The sequence below is a fragment of the Eleginops maclovinus genome, chromosome 15 (assembly GCF_036324505.1).
Source record: "Eleginops maclovinus isolate JMC-PN-2008 ecotype Puerto Natales chromosome 15, JC_Emac_rtc_rv5, whole genome shotgun sequence".
In the NCBI taxonomy this organism is placed as follows: domain Eukaryota; kingdom Metazoa; phylum Chordata; class Actinopteri; order Perciformes; family Eleginopidae; genus Eleginops; species Eleginops maclovinus.
Genome location: NC_086363.1, coordinates 4152808 through 4169816, shown reverse-complemented (window position 1 = coordinate 4169816; position 17009 = coordinate 4152808). Strand labels below are relative to the sequence as shown.

General features: G+C 40.6%; 2 protein-coding genes across 2 annotated transcripts in view; one reads left to right on the top strand and one right to left on the bottom strand.

Annotated features, from left to right (window-relative positions):
• The window catches only part of LOC134877163 (nesprin-2), a 64241-nt gene extending 51620 nt beyond the window's left edge, over positions 1-12621 (bottom strand). Inside the window, 25 exon segments of the mRNA XM_063902572.1 lie at positions 255-415; positions 526-663; positions 975-1109; positions 1339-2025; positions 2105-2263; positions 2457-2624; positions 2918-3019; positions 3132-3269; positions 3384-3536; positions 3657-3859; positions 3947-4043; positions 4231-4399; positions 4550-4662; positions 4810-4974; positions 5168-5305; positions 5398-5511; positions 5977-6077; positions 6529-6728; positions 7150-7346; positions 7628-7720; positions 7810-7887; positions 7997-8092; positions 9445-9506; positions 12128-12247; positions 12538-12621. Of these exon segments, the coding sequence (XP_063758642.1) occupies positions 255-415; positions 526-663; positions 975-1109; positions 1339-2025; positions 2105-2263; positions 2457-2624; positions 2918-3019; positions 3132-3269; positions 3384-3536; positions 3657-3859; positions 3947-4043; positions 4231-4399; positions 4550-4662; positions 4810-4974; positions 5168-5305; positions 5398-5511; positions 5977-6077; positions 6529-6728; positions 7150-7346; positions 7628-7720; positions 7810-7887; positions 7997-8092; positions 9445-9506; positions 12128-12203 (3743 nt within the window). The 5' untranslated portion in view covers positions 12204-12247; positions 12538-12621.
• Positions 12622-13872: 1251 nt separating this feature from the next.
• atp5mj (ATP synthase membrane subunit j) lies at positions 13873-15779 on the top strand. Its single transcript, XM_063901546.1, has 4 exons — positions 13873-14031; positions 14839-14962; positions 15337-15357; positions 15640-15779. Exons 2-4 carry the CDS (start codon positions 14839-14841, stop codon positions 15651-15653), a joined length of 159 nt encoding a protein of 52 aa, XP_063757616.1. The 5' UTR covers positions 13873-14031; the 3' UTR covers positions 15654-15779.
• The last annotated feature ends 1230 nt before the right edge of the window (positions 15780-17009 follow it).

Below are 17009 nucleotides of genomic sequence, written 5' to 3'. Positions count from 1 at the left end.
GTCGAGCCGGGTAATTAGGAATCTCCTCAAGATTAATAGACTTGAAGGATTACACAGGGACAATTCTTAATAATTAGGTTGTCTGCTTCCATTAAACAATGCATTTTAACTTCAATTCAATTCATATAACCTGAATGTTCATTTAAGGGAACATTTTAATGCCAAAAATGTGCTTTTATTCCTGTCTGTCTTTAAACATTGGGTTATGTCTAATATATTGCACCTCATGCTGCATCTCCTGACTAATATCTCACCCATCAGAAGTGAGCACTGTGTCATTGGGTTTTGTTTCCTGTGCTTCATCTGACTCCTGAAGCTGGTCTGTTGCTTGGCAGAAGGATTGTCCCTGTGTGAGTGTTTCACACAGCTCATGGAGTGACTCAACCTCAACAGACTCAGCTCCGTCCATGACGACCTGGGAGGAATGGGAATGTTTATAAAGTCTCTTTCTGATCTTCTGTCAGAATCATACAGCTTGCCACACAGCACAATCAGACGTTAGAGTTACAGAGTTAGGACATGTACCTCATGGTCAGTCTGGTCAGTGGTTTCGAGCAGATTGTTAGTTTGAGTTTCACATGGCACAACAGAAAATGACTGATTTCCATCTCTGATCTGAGACCAAAAGATGGGAACAAAGGCGGCCATTTCTCTGCGTACATCCTGAGAGCGACACAAACAAGCAAACAATGAACAAATACAAAAATGTTAGTGGTGCTGCATGAAAACTGGACTGAAACCAGTAAAATGTTTAGTTTATTGGGCTCTTCAGTTATGAATTGAGTTGAACTGTTATAGGATAACACCAAAAATTAGGTATTGTGAGTAAAACAGTTAAAACTGGAGATGATTTATTATTTCATTATTTTTCAGAAAGAGATTTTGTGCTATCTTGAAAGAGTTAAATGAGAGGATCAATAACACTGTCCTGTAGTAGGTGAAACAGTTCTTTATGTAAAGTCCCTGTACCATACCTCCCACTGCTTTCTGACTGAGTCAGAGAGGAGCATCAGGTCCTGGAGTTGGGGCCCCGTGCAAAAGGCCCCCAAACACTCCACAGCACTGAGGAACTCATCGAGGACGGCAGGCTGCAGAATCTTTAAAGCTTTCTGCACAAAAAGACACAAAGCTGGACAAACATGCAAACACTAGCAGCAAAGCAGGACATAGAGCTCTGAACAAATGTGCCATCATTCTGGATGATGTAGCACAAAAAGCATTTTCAAAATCAAATCAAAATCCTTTTATTGATGTTATTATATAATACTATATAATATACTTATTTAAAAGAACAATCTGTTAAGGTTAGTGATGTCTTTTTCTATCTTAAAGCTGTACCTGTTTCTTCTTGGCCTGTGAAACGGATATCTCGCTGCCACCAAATAACCTGATGGCTTGCTGGATGCGTCCCTGCAGGCGGGACCGGGCCTTCTCCAGCCTGCTCCGCGCCATCGACTGGGCTCTGGAGTGAACCTCACTGCGCACCATCACCAGCGGCTGTGGAGATAGTTTATCACTCGGTCCAGTGTTGGGCTGCCCTCTTGTTCTGGTTTTGGATGATTTGATTTGTAATGGAGAGGAGCTTTGCTCTGGACTCCTCACATGTTTAGACAGAACTGGACTTTTTGGACACTTCGGTCCAACAGGTTTTTGGATCCTAGCAGGTAGAGGATGATCCGTTTGACTTGGACCTGAAACTTGAGTGTGGGATTTAGAAAATGACGCAGGCTGGATCGTGGGTTGAGCTTCAGCTTGGGTTATAACAATGGTTGGTTTATCCTTTGTATTCTCCAGCTGATTCTTGGTCCGACCTCGCAGACCTGTCATCCTTTGTTGAGGCGTTAATGATGGAGTCTCGGGTGAAGACAGACCTGGGTCCTGCTTTGGCAGCTTCACATTCCCAATGTGGTGCACCTGCTTGGTTCTGGCCACAACAAACAACCCTGCCTCTGGCTCTCCTGGAGACTGACAGGGTTTTTCAACAAGTCGCAGAAACCCAAGGGAGCAAAACAGTCCAAAAATCTCCTGAAAGAAGAAGAAACATACTCAATAAGCCAAAGCAACTTTTAACCGACTGTAATAACCAGACATTCATCGAACTGACCTGGCATCGTGAGACTGACTCTGAGATCCTGTCCTGCAGGTCAGAGGTGCTGAGGTTCTGCAGAGGAGAGGTTTTCTGAACTTGTGACACAAGATCCAGCAGATCCTGTCCCTCGGATACAACCTGGTTCTCCAGCTGTGGCCCTCGAGAGATCAGCACCTAGAGAGGATTATACCCAGTTTCAGCACTTTTTCAGTGAGCTCACATATCACACGCTACTTGTATGTGGAAGAGATGCCTCTATGCTAACAAATTGCTTTGTGTAAAGCGGATCATTTATGATGACTTTGACCTAAAAACAACAAACAAACACAACAAAACAATGCCTTATTAGAAGTTTCGTTTTGCTGACTTTGGCTGCAGGTTCCAAAGCAGAGCGTCCTCTGTGCTTGTTGTCCTCGTTGTCCTGGTACCAGTCCAGAGCCTCTGAGCACCAGTGGTCCAGCTCAGCCAGACGGCCTTCCAGCCCGGACGCAGCCCGCTGCAGCTCTGCACAGCGACTCTCTGCTGCAGTGAGCATCTGTCACACACACACACACACACACACACACACACACACACACACACACACACACACACACACACACACACGGAATCTGGACTTAACCTCAGTTTGTTAAAGTACCACAAAGTAGAGCTATCCTACTTTTTTACAGGATAAGACCAAACATAAATACATCTTATACATTTTTTTCAAATGTTCTCTTACAATTGCACACATAATAAAGTTTCAGTATGGGTTTAGCCACAAACTACTATAAGGAATGAGGCCTATTGAAATGCATCACAGTTGCTCAGAGAATGTTTGAGCACCTGAGGGAGAGTTTTTTGGAGGTTCTCTGTGCTGCTTGTTTCAAACTCTGTGGATGGACTGAGACATGAAAGATCCACCTCGGCCATCTTCTTACTCAGAACCTAAAAAGTAAAAAAGATAAACCAGCAAAGGCACAGAAGGATTTACAAATATTGTCTACTGCTGCAGACTTTTTATTTAGTCATCCATTAATGAATATGGTACTTGGCCAACCTGCAGTTTCTGCCTGGTCGCCTTCAGTGGGACTGAGGCCACCTCCAGTGGCTGCCTCAGTAGCCAGCTGGCCTCCTGGGTCAGTGAAAGCACCGTTTGAAGAGACGGTGGACCGACACTGGGCTCCGATGATACTTCCTGGATAGAAAAACAAACCTTTATTGATGTCTGTTTGCCTCTTATGTCTACAACAGATATCCTGTAAATAATGAACATTTAAAATCCTTTGTATGAATGTAATTGTGTACTTACAAACATGGTCCTCTTCATGCACTCAGCCCACTGCTGGTTCACCTTGCTGAGTTGCACCACCAGCGTGCGGCTGGTTGCAGATTCTGTCACTTCAATGAGCAAGTTCCCCGCCTCGTTTAACTTAGCCTGACATGACGTCCACTCGCTCATGTCCTACAGTAACCAAACCAGCAGGGCAAAACCAAAAAAGAAAGTGATCTCAGCTTTCAAACTTTGGACTTTACAGTGAGAGTCATAAAGGACTGTTTTGAGTTATCCATTGACAGAAGTTACCTTCGTCCTCGCAGCAGGGGACTGGGCGGGTGAGTTATTCTGTGCCAGCCACGTCTGTAGAGAGGAGAGGCATTTGTTGTAAATCTCCCACGCAGACACCACTCTCTCCATTGTCCCTCTGATGGCCGTCACAGCCGGTGTGATCTGTTCCACTTCACTGACTGCCTCCTTCACCTGACGAGCAACCAGCTGGGAATCCTCACCTGGGGAGAGAAAAGTGAGTCGAGGTCAAGACTTTTTGAACTAGAACAAAACTATCATCTATAAAGTATAACACATTTAGCTCATACCTAGCGCTGCCTTGCTGGTGTAAGTGTTTGCCTTCTCCTTCAGGGCTTGTAGAGCATCCGTTAGAATCAAAATCAGGCCTTGTCGCTCCACAGTCTCCTAAACAAACCCACAAAGTGACATTTTTCAGGAAGCGTAATTTATCAGATAATTCAATACTGATTTAAATGCAAATAATATAACATTTTATACAATTTCTTTAAGAGTTAGTGTGCTATTTCCTTTTATATCCCAATATTGAGGGTCAATAGTATGTAGTATTTTGTCTGCATACTCTGATACTTACATGCCAGTCCTGCAGAAGCCCAAGAACTGCATCCTGGGATCTGTAGGCAGCTTTCCAGTTCTGAACCTTAGCAGTGATGCATCCCAGGAGATCCAGAACAGTGTGACGGGATTCCTGGTATTCCAGCTTGATCCCTTGGTACTTGGCTGTGACTCGGATATTGGTTAAGCTGTTTTCAAAAAAAGAAGATGTTGATGCATTATTTCTTTATTTCTTCTGGAACCAAACTGTGAATCATTTGGTACAAGACACTTAAAAAAATGTATTTGAACAAACTCAGATGTATGGTTTAAAAGATATAAATAGTTATGTCACATACCGTCTTTTTATCTCATCAAACCTCTCAAGGGGCACTAATAAGTTCCCTGAGTCGTCCATGTTGCGGTAGGTTTCCATAATATTGAGGTAGTAGCTCATGTCCTTCATTAAAGTCTAAAACAAAATCATGTCATGTCATGAGTCTTGAAATATTGTTCTGCTCTCGTTTCAAATATGGCATTTTTTGGGACAATATCTTACAGCATATGTTGTTTTGGAACTAAAAAATGTACTTTTTAAACAGGAATCAATAAAAGTTACCTTCTCCCTGTCTTGTTGAGCTCTTGCTTCTTTAGCAGCGCCTGCATGATCCTTCACGCCTCCTCCCTCTTCTGTTAGCGCTTCCTCCGCACGCTGCAGCCACGCCACAACCGAGTCCAGAGGAGGAGGGAGGCTGGAGTCCAGGTCTGCTTTACATCTCTGCAGCTGGGGAACAACAGACAGAAAAACCTGGTGTAAGCACAAAACCCAGTCTGTGTTGTGTAGTCTGATGAGTGCTCTGTAAGCAAGAAGTGAGGAGACAACTTCCACAAGAACCTCTAATACCCTGACAAATTCATAAAAAATTAAACATGTAAGACACAGCGCAGGAAGCAAAAAGGAGCAGGGATTTTCTCACCTCTGCTTCCAGACGATCCCACGCTGTCCTGAGAGCACACTGCTCTTGGCTGAGCTCAGGGCAGCGTCTGACGGCAGCGAGGAGAGTCATGACTGGTCTCCTTTGCTCAGTGAAGGAGCCGGCCAGGTTCTGAAACACCTGATGGATCAATCACAGTAACAGCTTCTAATCCCTGTGCAACAATACCAAATAATACACAAATGAATGTACTCGTCATCTCTCAAGCTCACCTGATACTTTTCTGAAAAGCTGGATTTCTCTGTAGCTGTCCGAGCCTCTGACAGTTCATCGTAGGTTTGCTGCAGCCAGCAGGTCACCTCCAGCGCCCGCTCACTTGGAGAGACCTACGATTTCAACATTTAGACAGTCAGTAGATATACTAACGAATTAATCAAGGAGAGAGCTTTATATTTACTGGAAAATGCGTGCGCCATACAGGACAATTTTTAATAGCCAAAATGTACATGTTCAATGCAAATAAGAAATAAAAGTGCACAAATATTAACTTGCAAAGGACTTTTGTGCCTGGTTTATAGCTACCTGGCGTAACGGTGAGACAGCGACTGCTGGAGTGAATTGAGCAGGAAGGTTGACAGGTGAGAGAGAAAAGGACTGGACCAGAGGAAACAGCTACAGCACCGCCACCAGAACAGAAGAAATAACAACACCACTCAGTGTCATGCAGGAGATCAGGATTAAAAGAGGGAAGGGAAACCGTATGAAACCCAGGCACAAGTACTCCCAAGTAGTTGCTTTAGAAAGTGTGGAAGTCAAAGTAACAGTAAGATTTCTGTAGGTTGATTAGCTACCTGCAGATGGTCATCAGGAGCCGGCATGTCATTGGAGTACTGCAGAAACTGAGCCACATACGTCATGATGGACTTCTCATCAGGGTCTGGAACATCTACATCTAAAAGGTGGAGATACATACACTTATTGCTATTTGTTGTGGTAGAAACATGATAAATGACATTAAGTGAACAAGCTTAGCGTTTTCTGCTCAAGAATGTAGAAATATATTCGAAAAATAACAACAACAAAAACATCTCTTGTATCTCTTCGCTTCCTAAGAGTTATCATTTTTATATATTAGCAACAATGTCATACTGGTCCAATTCAGCCACACATCAAAATCGAGGGAAACTAATCAAGGGAAGGGTAATTGTGTAAGGTAAAATGGGAGAAAAAGTACCATCATTGAAACCAAAACCCTCATAACCCTAAAGCCCTCAAAGGATTCCTTTAAAAAATCTAAAATCTATGCTAGCAGTTGCCGATCGGTATAGTTTGTTGCTACTTGTTATTTGGCGATGCTGAGAAATATTATTGAGAACTACTCAACAGTACTTAGTGAGCCTCACCCTGGAGGTCCAGCAGGCGGGGGATGTGGAGCTCCCTCTCGGCCAGGTGGAAAGCCTCCTCCAGGTTCTCCTGGTTGCTCCTGGAGTGAACCAGTGAGAGGTCAGTCAGCTGCGGTCTGAGGGAGCACAGGATAGCCAGGAAGACCTCTCCACTTCTCCAGCTCGACTTAAAGTTCTTTACACTGACGGAGCAACCCACCCTAGAGAAAGAAAAAAGATGGACAAAAGAAAGAAGAAGGGGAAGAGGAAGATCTGTCAGTGTGTCCTGTAGCAACAGCACAACTTCAGTCACTCTTTCCCTGTAGCAGTCACGCCGACAAGCCGTCAGGCTTATCCATCTGTTTTGCATGTCTTTGCATGAGCAGGAGTAGCTGTAAGTGAGATGACATCATGGACGCTGTATCTCTTCTTAAACAGTCAATCCAAACTATCATAACCCTCTAAAAAACAAGAAAATGAGTCACATTCCAGCATTTAATCATTTGAGACATTGAAATCAAATAGTTTTGAGTTTCCTGTTGGTTGACCATTTTTTTGTTTGCTGCCTTTCTTTTATTTTCCTGCTATGAGACTATCATATCGAATATACCATTCATACACAGTTTATAGTAGATAACTCACTTTTGGCATTGGTCCCTGACCCACATGAGCAGAGCCTTCTTGGCTGATATGCGGAAGCGTTTGTGGAGAGGAGACGTCCGGCCTGCAGGGAGCGGAGCAGCCGGCACGGGGCTGCCGGACCACGAGTCCAGACTGCACAGAGAGTCCAGAGAGGAATGACACGAGCTGTAGGACAGAGTGCTTGCCAGCTCCTCGATCTGAAACACAGATGGTAAAACAATATAATGGGTATCAGTTTATCTGTACATATAAAACAGTCAAACAATTATGATAGAATAAACATTTGGAGTCAGAACAGGCTCCATTTCCCCCACAGGATCTTTATAAATGGAGGCATAAATACAGTAAGTAACACATATCTTCACCTTTCCCATGTATCCCTAAAAGTGTTATTGATGCATTTCAAGATGCTGTTGATTTTATGTTTCTTAAATAGCAGATTGAGATGTTTTAGCGTTAGTTTAGAACCAGTACTCACATGACAGTGGAGGATGATGGTCCATATGAGTCCGAGGATGATGGAGGGCCGTCCATCTATGATATCTGGGATGTTTATGTTCACCAATTTGATCTATACCAACCACACCAGAACATATATTTAAAAAAGAAACACACCACAAGCTTCAGATGTCATGCTTGTTTTCTGAAAGGGAAACTCACAGACTTCTTCTTCAGAAAGTTCAGTGCGGTCTCGATGTTGGCCCTCTGCTGGAAGACCCCACGGCCCCTTTGTCTTTTCTGTGGAGACAAATAACAACATAAGCTCTGTTGTGTTTACAGTATTTTTACCTCCAGAATACTTTTTCTACTGATTAATTCCAGGATGAATTAGTAAGCAGTCTCTCACCATAGGCTGGCCACTCATCACCTCCAACAGGTCCAGCAGCTGAGACCCATCTCTGAGGTCGGAGAAGAGGTCCGACACAAAGGAGGGAGGGCATCTCTGTAACAACACACAAAATGAAGCCTTAATAATTCTGTGCTAAATGAATGTCTAGGATATTTATTTTACTTGAATGACCGTTAATGGTTAACAATGAAAATCCCACTCTGTACTCTCCTCTAAATGGTTCAGTCCATTTAAAAGCCCACTGGATGATTTCACTTCCTGTTTGGCAGTTTTGACGCAGAAGTGAATACATAAATAAAGGATTAAATAGATAGACACAAATCAGGCAACTGGATTTAAATAACCCTGGCATATTTGGTGGGAAATGTGCTGAATTGTCGTATAAAAAGGGAAGTTGTTAATTTCCTCCTGTCATATGCTGAAAAAGAGAAAGGCAGATCGAGAAATAATTTCTGACATGTTAATCTTTTTGAAAACCACAGAAGAAAAACCTTAAGCGCAACAGGAAGCAAAAATGATTTATAGGAAAGGATCTTCTTTGTGGAAAACAATAAATGACTGTGCATTAATGGGATACATTTCTGTCTTCCATCCCAAACATACTCCTATACAAATGGAGCAGAGTCTGGGTCAAAGCTTTAGGTCAAGTCACAACAGAGAAGTTTGACCTCTAGACATAAAGGGAGTATTTCCTGTCAGGGGTCGTCAGTGCTCCCTCCCTATGTGTGACAGATGGTTGTGAACCGGTGACTTTCTGGACATGAGGTTATGAAGAGGTGCCTGGATTCAAATTACGTGCTGTGCTGCTTCACTGAAACACTATTTATACTCCAGCCAGGCGTCACCAGCAGATCAAGGACTCTTTCCCACAGATCCACCGTGAGCGTCTTCACTGCACCTCACCTCAACAATGAGTCAGCATGTGTGCAGCCTGACGTCATGTCATTTTCCAACAATTGAAGTATAGTTTTTAATAATAATAATGATAATAAGTATATTAGCTTGTGACGTATCATTCATTTATGGTGTTTTTTGTACAAAAAAACCCTCAAACTCTAAGTGAACTCAATGTGAAAAATGTGGAAACAGGTAGTATTTAAATATTAGGAAAATAAAGCCAAGCAATACATGCAAAAGACTGATTCTCACCTGCACGTGAACTATTGCTGCAGACATGTTTAACTTGTTCTAATAAGAGTCTTTCTGCATCACTCTATCCTCTAATACACTCATTTAAATAATCCAACAGCCAGAAATATAACATCCTAAAGATATATCCTATTTTAAGCCCCAGGCCTTTATTTAGTTGTAGTTCTTTGATACTTTCTGCATTAGGAAAACTGCTTAGACACGTATAAAAGAGATTAAAACCATTCTGCTTTTCAACAAATAAGATAAGTTAGTTCATTTATCCCATGACACATAAATATAACATCTCAACATACCTTAGAAAGTTGAGCATTTATCCAGTTGGTGAATGTCCTTTTCTGAATCTGTTCGTGCTCCACTGTTGGGGAAACAGACAAACACATTGTGATAAAATTATATATTCAAGTGAGATTCTGATCACTGGCTTCATCAATCAGACTGATTTATATAAAAAGCTGAAGTCATTAACAGGAAAATGTGCTAAAGCATGTTTTCTAAGACTGTGAACTATTTTTTTGTTCATCTGTAGCTGGACTAAGAAGAGAAACTAATGCGAACAATGCACAGAACCTTTGTCAAATATATTACAGTATCTTCCTCAACATGACCTTTTCTGACTTTCCTCTCTGCAATATGCTTCTGTAAAGTCCGTAATAATCCACACATTTCCAAGTAGCAGTGACGGCTCTGATCTTAGCAGCAGGTAGGCCGTAAGCTACTCACCGACAGCAGAGGAATAAAGGACCTTTCGACCCTCCATGCTTATAACTAATAGTCAATAAATCCATCAATAATAAGAGTAGATTCTACTTTCAACAACATATATCTAACACCACGGTGACAGGCTTCCTGTTGGAGCTAAAGTAAGGCTACCGTCTCAGATCTGGCAGCAGGATGGGATGTCTTCCAAGACAGTGACAGACATAGATACTGAGAGACACAGCAAATACACACAGACACACACACAGCAGTGAGGATTTCTGAAGCAGACATATGCACACACACAGCGAGGGGGTTTTTGGGCATACATGGTTCTGGAGACGTCCCTAAGCTTGTGTTGCCAAAACATGAATCTTTAACTATATATATATCATTGAAAACCCTTTTTTCATATGGTATAATGGAACAGAAAACTTAAAGAAAATGCAGGTTGTTTTGGAAATTGCTTTTAGGCTGAAGGGTATACTGACAAGTGGAAACTGTTGGTGATTGCTTTATCTTTTCATCAAAATAAATAATTTCCTTGAATTAATTTCAATTACTTTAATTACAAATACTCAGAAACATAATATCGGACATACCGCAGTGGGTGTGGCTCATAATTACATGCTGTTAGTCTCTTAAACCTCAAATTTATTATGTTTCTCAAGAGGTTGCACTGCTCGTTAGACTGCACATCAAAGGTTTATTTCATGCAGACAAAACACTGCTATCATTCCAAACAAGCTGCGAAGACAAGTTTATGATTCAGTCTGAACTGCTTGTGTAGCGTGCGTGAGCATGCCAAGGCAGGAAAACCCTCAGCATTTTAATCACCCCACTCCACCCAGTCCACCTGACGTGCCAGAGCAAACAGCAGCAAGAAGCTGCAGCAAATCAACAACACAACGCTGCTACAGGCCATTATAAAATGCATCAGGCAAATATGTTCATGAAGAAAAACAATTACAGATTCTTACACTTGCTTACACAATTTAATGACGTGCGTTTGCAGGTATTCACTTCTAATAGTGACACGCTGCTATGGACAATATGTTGCACTCTCATTTTTTAATATATCCTGCATTCTTCTGAAGTAACGTTATTTGTGTTTGTGTATATATTGAGTGTTCTTTTATTTACATCTTTTCATGTGTATATATATATATATATACATATATTTATATATATTTGTATATTTTTAATCGAATATCTCGGGACTGTGGGAAACATCATTTCGATCTTTCTGCCTGTTCACACAAACTGAAAGATTTACCATAAAGTTGACTTTGACTTTTTTTTTTACTTTGACTAGAAAGTTGTAGTTATAGTTAAGGTACCATGTATATCTCATATTGTTCCCATTTTAGCATGTACAGCATATTAAAAACTAACTATTCAAAATGTTAAAACATCATAACAAAATTGCTATGACCAGCATGTTTGGTAACTAAATACCTGTCTGATTAATGAACATGGTGGTAAACAAGTTCATTTTAAAAGACCGGAGCAACCATTACACATTTACTTTGCAGTGGTTCCCCCGCATGAAGTAACAACAAAAAATTCTGGGTAAGCAAACTTGATTTAAAGCAACGTGACACAAGAGCAGTTTAGACCAGGAAAAGAAATTGTCCTTTTAACTAATGATAAGAGTCACATGGAGACTTGTTGATGTTACCCAACAAACAGATTTTCCTATCGCCTTATTACAACACGTCCTATCAAAAATCATGTATGCTATCACATGACTGGTAACACAATCAACAATGAATGATAAGTATTGCAACGGAGAGATACAGAGAGAGAATATGAAAGCATTTTGTAAAGAGTGCATACTTTCATACCAAACAGAAGCCAGGAATCTTCTCCTATCTATCATTGTCAAAATTAAGAACGTTTGCGAGCCTTCTTTTGTATGTGTCTTTGAACAAGCTGCTAACTAGCTCACTTAAAGAACAAATCTCCACACATTCTAAATAGTAAACAGATTAAACACATTGATAGTTCAATGGTCAAGTCTACAGGATGCTGAACACAGGGAACCCTCTGTATCACCTCCACTCAAACACTCAGTTCACCTGCCTTTAAAAATCCTTTAATCACCACTTTCATTTTCACTTTTCATGCACTTCTGTTTAATACATAAAGACCACATCATAGTAATGCAAAAATGGATTGAAATCTCCTCCATACATTTCAAAGTTTGGCCAGCACTGTGATTCTCGCTGCAGCACATCACATGTCACAACATCTACTCAAGTACGGGAATAGACTGACCTTGGAGGAGCATGTGCACGTTGTCGATGTCCAATGGAATGCCTCCATCGTCTTCCTCTGCTCCACCTGAAGCCATGTAGCCTCCGACCACAGCAGAAAATCCACCTCAGCAAAGGTACACTAGAGGTAGATTAGAAAGTCATCTAGTTGAGAGAAATCCACAACACCAAGGGTAAATACTGCAGTGTCAACGTTTCTTCCACAACATTTAAGTGAACCGCCTCGACTGCTTGATTAGTCATGTTATCAACCCACCCATCCACGCCCATACCTCACCACAGACAAGACACAAGTTCACACATGCAAACATTCAAACGAAGAAAGAAATAGCTGCTCTGTATGGAAATAGCTAATACCTCTCAACCAACACACACAGAAACAACAGGCCAGGTCACAAATCTTCAACATACCTGTAGTGAGGCTGTAGTCAGGGAACACAGCTAGTGCATAATGTCTAACAATGAAGAACAGTCGGCGTTTGACACGTACAATAAATATCCTCAGCTGTGTCCTTTCAAATTGGCACAACTCTGCGATGAAGTCTCTTCAAATAGGACTTGGCCTGAGGTGCTCATAAATGAAACAAGGTGCCTCTTTCCTTTTTGAGCATGAGGACAAACAAGAGTGGAAAGTCCCGCCCATGCTCACTACAGGCCCAAATCACTCCTGCCGGCTCTCATTCAAACTCTTCTTGGCTAAAAAGTAATCACATGCTCACAAATGCCAGAGTCGACTGTTTTGGTTTCAGCTTTGTTTGCAAAAGCAGATCCTTGATACTGATGTTTCAGGAAACAAAAACACACAGTCTTTTGTTTGATGCATTCGTGAGAAAGGGATTTAATTTCCTTTTAGCAGTGAAAGCAACTTATGGCTCGACATGTTTATTAAACAAATAAACTTCCTCTATTCTCATTTCGTTTCATTTGGAAGTGCTCTTTCAAGGATTTCATCCACCTGAAGAGAAACAGGTTACACCGACAGTGGAGCACATTACACAATGCCATCTTTACCCTTGACAGCAGTGTCAGTGTATTATTTGTTGTTTCACTATGGTGATCAGACATAGTTGACAGTCAACGTGGGCAATGTAGCAGCTGCACCTTCACCTCAAATTCCCAACTCTGTTATGGCACTGGCAAAGGCACCAAAAAGCAGTGCAGCAAATAAGATAGCTTAATTGTTCCTGTGGAAAGTCTGAAACAGTGTCACAAAGCATGACTTTTGGAAGAAAAAAAACCACCATGAGGTGAAAGTAAGGCAGGGGTTAAAAGGTTATTGTAGAGTATGTTCACTGTGTTTTTCTCCACAGTCATGTGCATCAGATAGTTGACTAATCCATCAATACGGTTGGCTTTGCACAGAAATTATCAATAGAAAAAAACTTTAGAATTACACAAATAGGTTTCATACCCTTTGTTGACATAACTGATAAAAAAAAGTTCCATAGCTCAATAGAAATGGTAGTTTCAGTGACATTAAATCAAATTTCCATTGGTATTAACTCAGTCTTAACTATAATGAATGCATTTATAGTAATAACCATTTTAAAATAAAATCAACACCTTCTTAAAGACTTGATTTAATACAATTTGACTGAATTGTTCTGCATCTGTGAATATGGAAACGACAGTGCATCTTGACATACATCTGTGGTGTAAAACAGCAAATAACCTCCATAATTCAGATTCCTTTAAAGAAAAGTAGAAAAGATTACTGTGTTTTGTCTTGTCAAGTCCTCAAGGTGGAGCTAGCTAGACAGGTATCATAACAAATGTATTCATGTTGCCTCCATTTGGTGGCGCTGCATGTCAAAACCTGTAGAAAACACTAGAAGAAGACTTCACCACGACTTTGACTATTAGCAACAGCGCACTGACCTTCTCACTGCAGGGACAAACTGAAAGGTAAGAGAAGAGTTTACACTTATCAAGCAAGGTCACGTTATTCTAAACAGAAAAACAGTTGTTGTCTCACGCCAGCAATTTAAAATGAAGCTGCTATCTCTACTTGTTGTAGCTTTGGTTGCTATTCTTGCAGGTGTACTCGGTTAGCTCGCTAGCTTCCTGCTCCTAGCATTCTCTATGGTTGTACAGATGAGAACATGCTAACACGCTAGCATGTATCATTGATTGAAACAGTTAGATATACAAGTTTAATTAAATCAACATTGATATCAGATACATGTCGACTTTGAGCAATCTCCTGCTTGATTTAACCGAGGTGTAGTGTAAACATGTAAAGCTAACGGTGACTTCCATGTTGTAATGTTAGCACTATTAGCATTAGCCAAATAAATGACGTTGCTGTCAGTAATAACTTATTTGACACGTCAATAAAAGTAATGCATATTTTCCCTCTAACAGTAAGTGCATTGAAACGTGATTTAGTGCTGTTCTTTACTTCTGCTTTTGGTTCAGTATTTCATAAGTACCCAAAGTCCTTAGCAGGGCCTGACATAGCTAAGGGTCACTGTAGCTTTCAAGAAACCAAGTTTACTTTGTATTAAGTAACGTCAACAACATTGTGTAAATGAAGGATTCAACTCCGTGGCTTTAATCAACATGACAGCAGCATAGTCTCTCAAAAAATGAATGACCCTTTAGGCTAGTGTTTCTGATGTTCCAGGGATCCCAACACTGAAATAAATTGCTTGTTTAAGTTGTACATAAGCACTGTAATAAGACTATGCCGTTGCTATTTTCCTCCCACAGATGGCTGGGAGCGTATTTGCAAGCTTTTTGTCCAGGATGAGCCCTTATTACACTAAGGCCTACCAAGAGGTCTGGGTGGGAGTTGGCCTCTACACATTCGCATACTCCAGACTTGCTTTTGGAGGTGAGTTGAACACTGTTTTGTACAGTATGTTTAAAATGCAAACCATAATACAAACAGTATGTAGAGTAAGGTAGTGTGTTATGTAATGTGACATCTGTTTCCAAATGTTCTGACATCATTTTGATCACGTATTGTGGTAAACCACTACAAATACCGATTTATGGGCAGTTATTTTGAGATTTTTCTAATGAATTTATCAATGATAGTACCATCGTACTGTTAGTTTGACTTGTTACAAATATTTGGGATCTCCTGACATGCTTAGTCCTGAGTAAATGTAAGCAGCTGAAGTTGCTTGGATTTATTTTAAAAAGCTGTGTTTCAGTGGTTTGGGTACATTTGAATTAAGACTTTTCTGTTTCCTTGTTTTCCAGGCAAAAAGGCTGAGGCTGCAAGTAAGTAGCCATACATTTTTACGGTTTATACTATAGGAGTACCTGGTATTGGTAAATGACATAGCACTCGTGTGCAAAAGCATGATTTTTCTCACACACAATATAATGCTACAAAGCAGATCTTGACCCACAGATTGATTAAAATCCAACCTGATCCTGGACAGCTTTCTATCAATGTTAGTTAGCTTGTCTGCAACCAACTTGACTCAATATGATGTTAGTCTGACTGTACGTTTTTCATTCATTTTTTAAACGTGTCCTTTTTGTGCTCCTCTTTTGCAGAGCCTGCCCATTAAGTGTTCCACCATGCTGACCACCCCTCCCCCTGCTGTGAGAATATGGCCCCATCGTTAGTCCAGAAGTCCGGCTTCACTTTGAATTTTTGTTAATATGGAAACAATAAAGTTGCTATCTAAAACTTATCATTTTGTTGTTGACTTTTACTGGGTTACTTTTGGGGGGCTAAAGAGTATAGTCACATTAATTTGTTTTAATCAGCGGTAACTGTTGTTATAAAAACAGAGCAGATGATGGTGTCTATAGAGAAATAGGACTGGGTAATATATCAATATTGGGATATTAGACAGATTTAGTTTATCATAATATGGCATAAATGTAGGTTATTCATTGTAATACATTCAATTGATGCGGTCCTTTTTTGTTGTTGTGTTTTCCATGCAGTCGTGCTACAATGAGTGAGCTATTAAAAGCCAATGAATCACAGTCTGGGGTTTATGTTTTAACTAATTGACCAGAGAGAATGAACTACAGCAGTGCCATATTTGGTCATGAGAGGATGTGTGAGTTGTTTAGGCAAGGCATCACTAATTTAATCATCAATGTGTGATGGGATTATTCCAATTGAGCCTGCACTGATAACCTGCATCTGCACACCACCCTTTTGCTTTTACATCGAAACTACTCACTCTGGGATTTAGCACAATGGATATGGACTGGCTTCACAACTAGTGTGTTGGCAAAAATAAAACGACAACAAATGAATCGGTTTCGGTTTTCAGTTTGGTTCAGTGAACTAAGAGTGATTTGACCAGAATCCTGCCTGGGGCAAAAGAGGTTTAGTGCCGAGTGAAGGGATGGATAAACTGATCCCACTTCTGCCACATCACTACTGTATGTAGTGTGTGCTAGTAATGGGACTTATTTAAACAGAGTCAATACTTAATATATACCTGCATAATTGGTGCATGGATCATGATATTACCTCTATATTCTTATAATAAAGACAATTGTAAATATGAGAATATTTAATGTTGACCTTCAGACAAAGTTGTCTTATTTTGAAACTAACTCTCGTTCATCTCATTAGTTATATTAAATATAAACCTAAAACTCACCTCAAAACCAATTCGAACATTTAAAAGATATGAACCTTTTAGTAGTAGTATTTTTTTGCAGAGCTGCTCTCTTGCGACTGAGGAGAATTGTTTTTGACAGGAGGGATGAGATGGTCTTGTGTGTGGGCATTCATGAATTTGTTCTACCGTAATGTTACATCATTAAATAAATGTCTGGCCTGAGTGTCTAGGGGAGCTGTCATGGTTGCTTACTGCTCCTGGTTTCAAGATGATCATGCTACCGATGGCTAAATATATAAAGTGCATCAACTAAAACCTCATTGTATATGGTGGCAC

Coding starts and splice junctions, on each gene's coding strand:
- atp5mj (XM_063901546.1), top strand. CDS start 14,839: ATGGCTGGGAGCGTATTTGCAAGCTTTTTGTCCAGGATGAGCCCTTAT. Junction 14,963..15,336: donor CTCCAGACTTGCTTTTGGAG/GTGAGTTGAACA, acceptor CTTGTTTTCCAG/GCAAAAAGGCTGAGGCTGCA.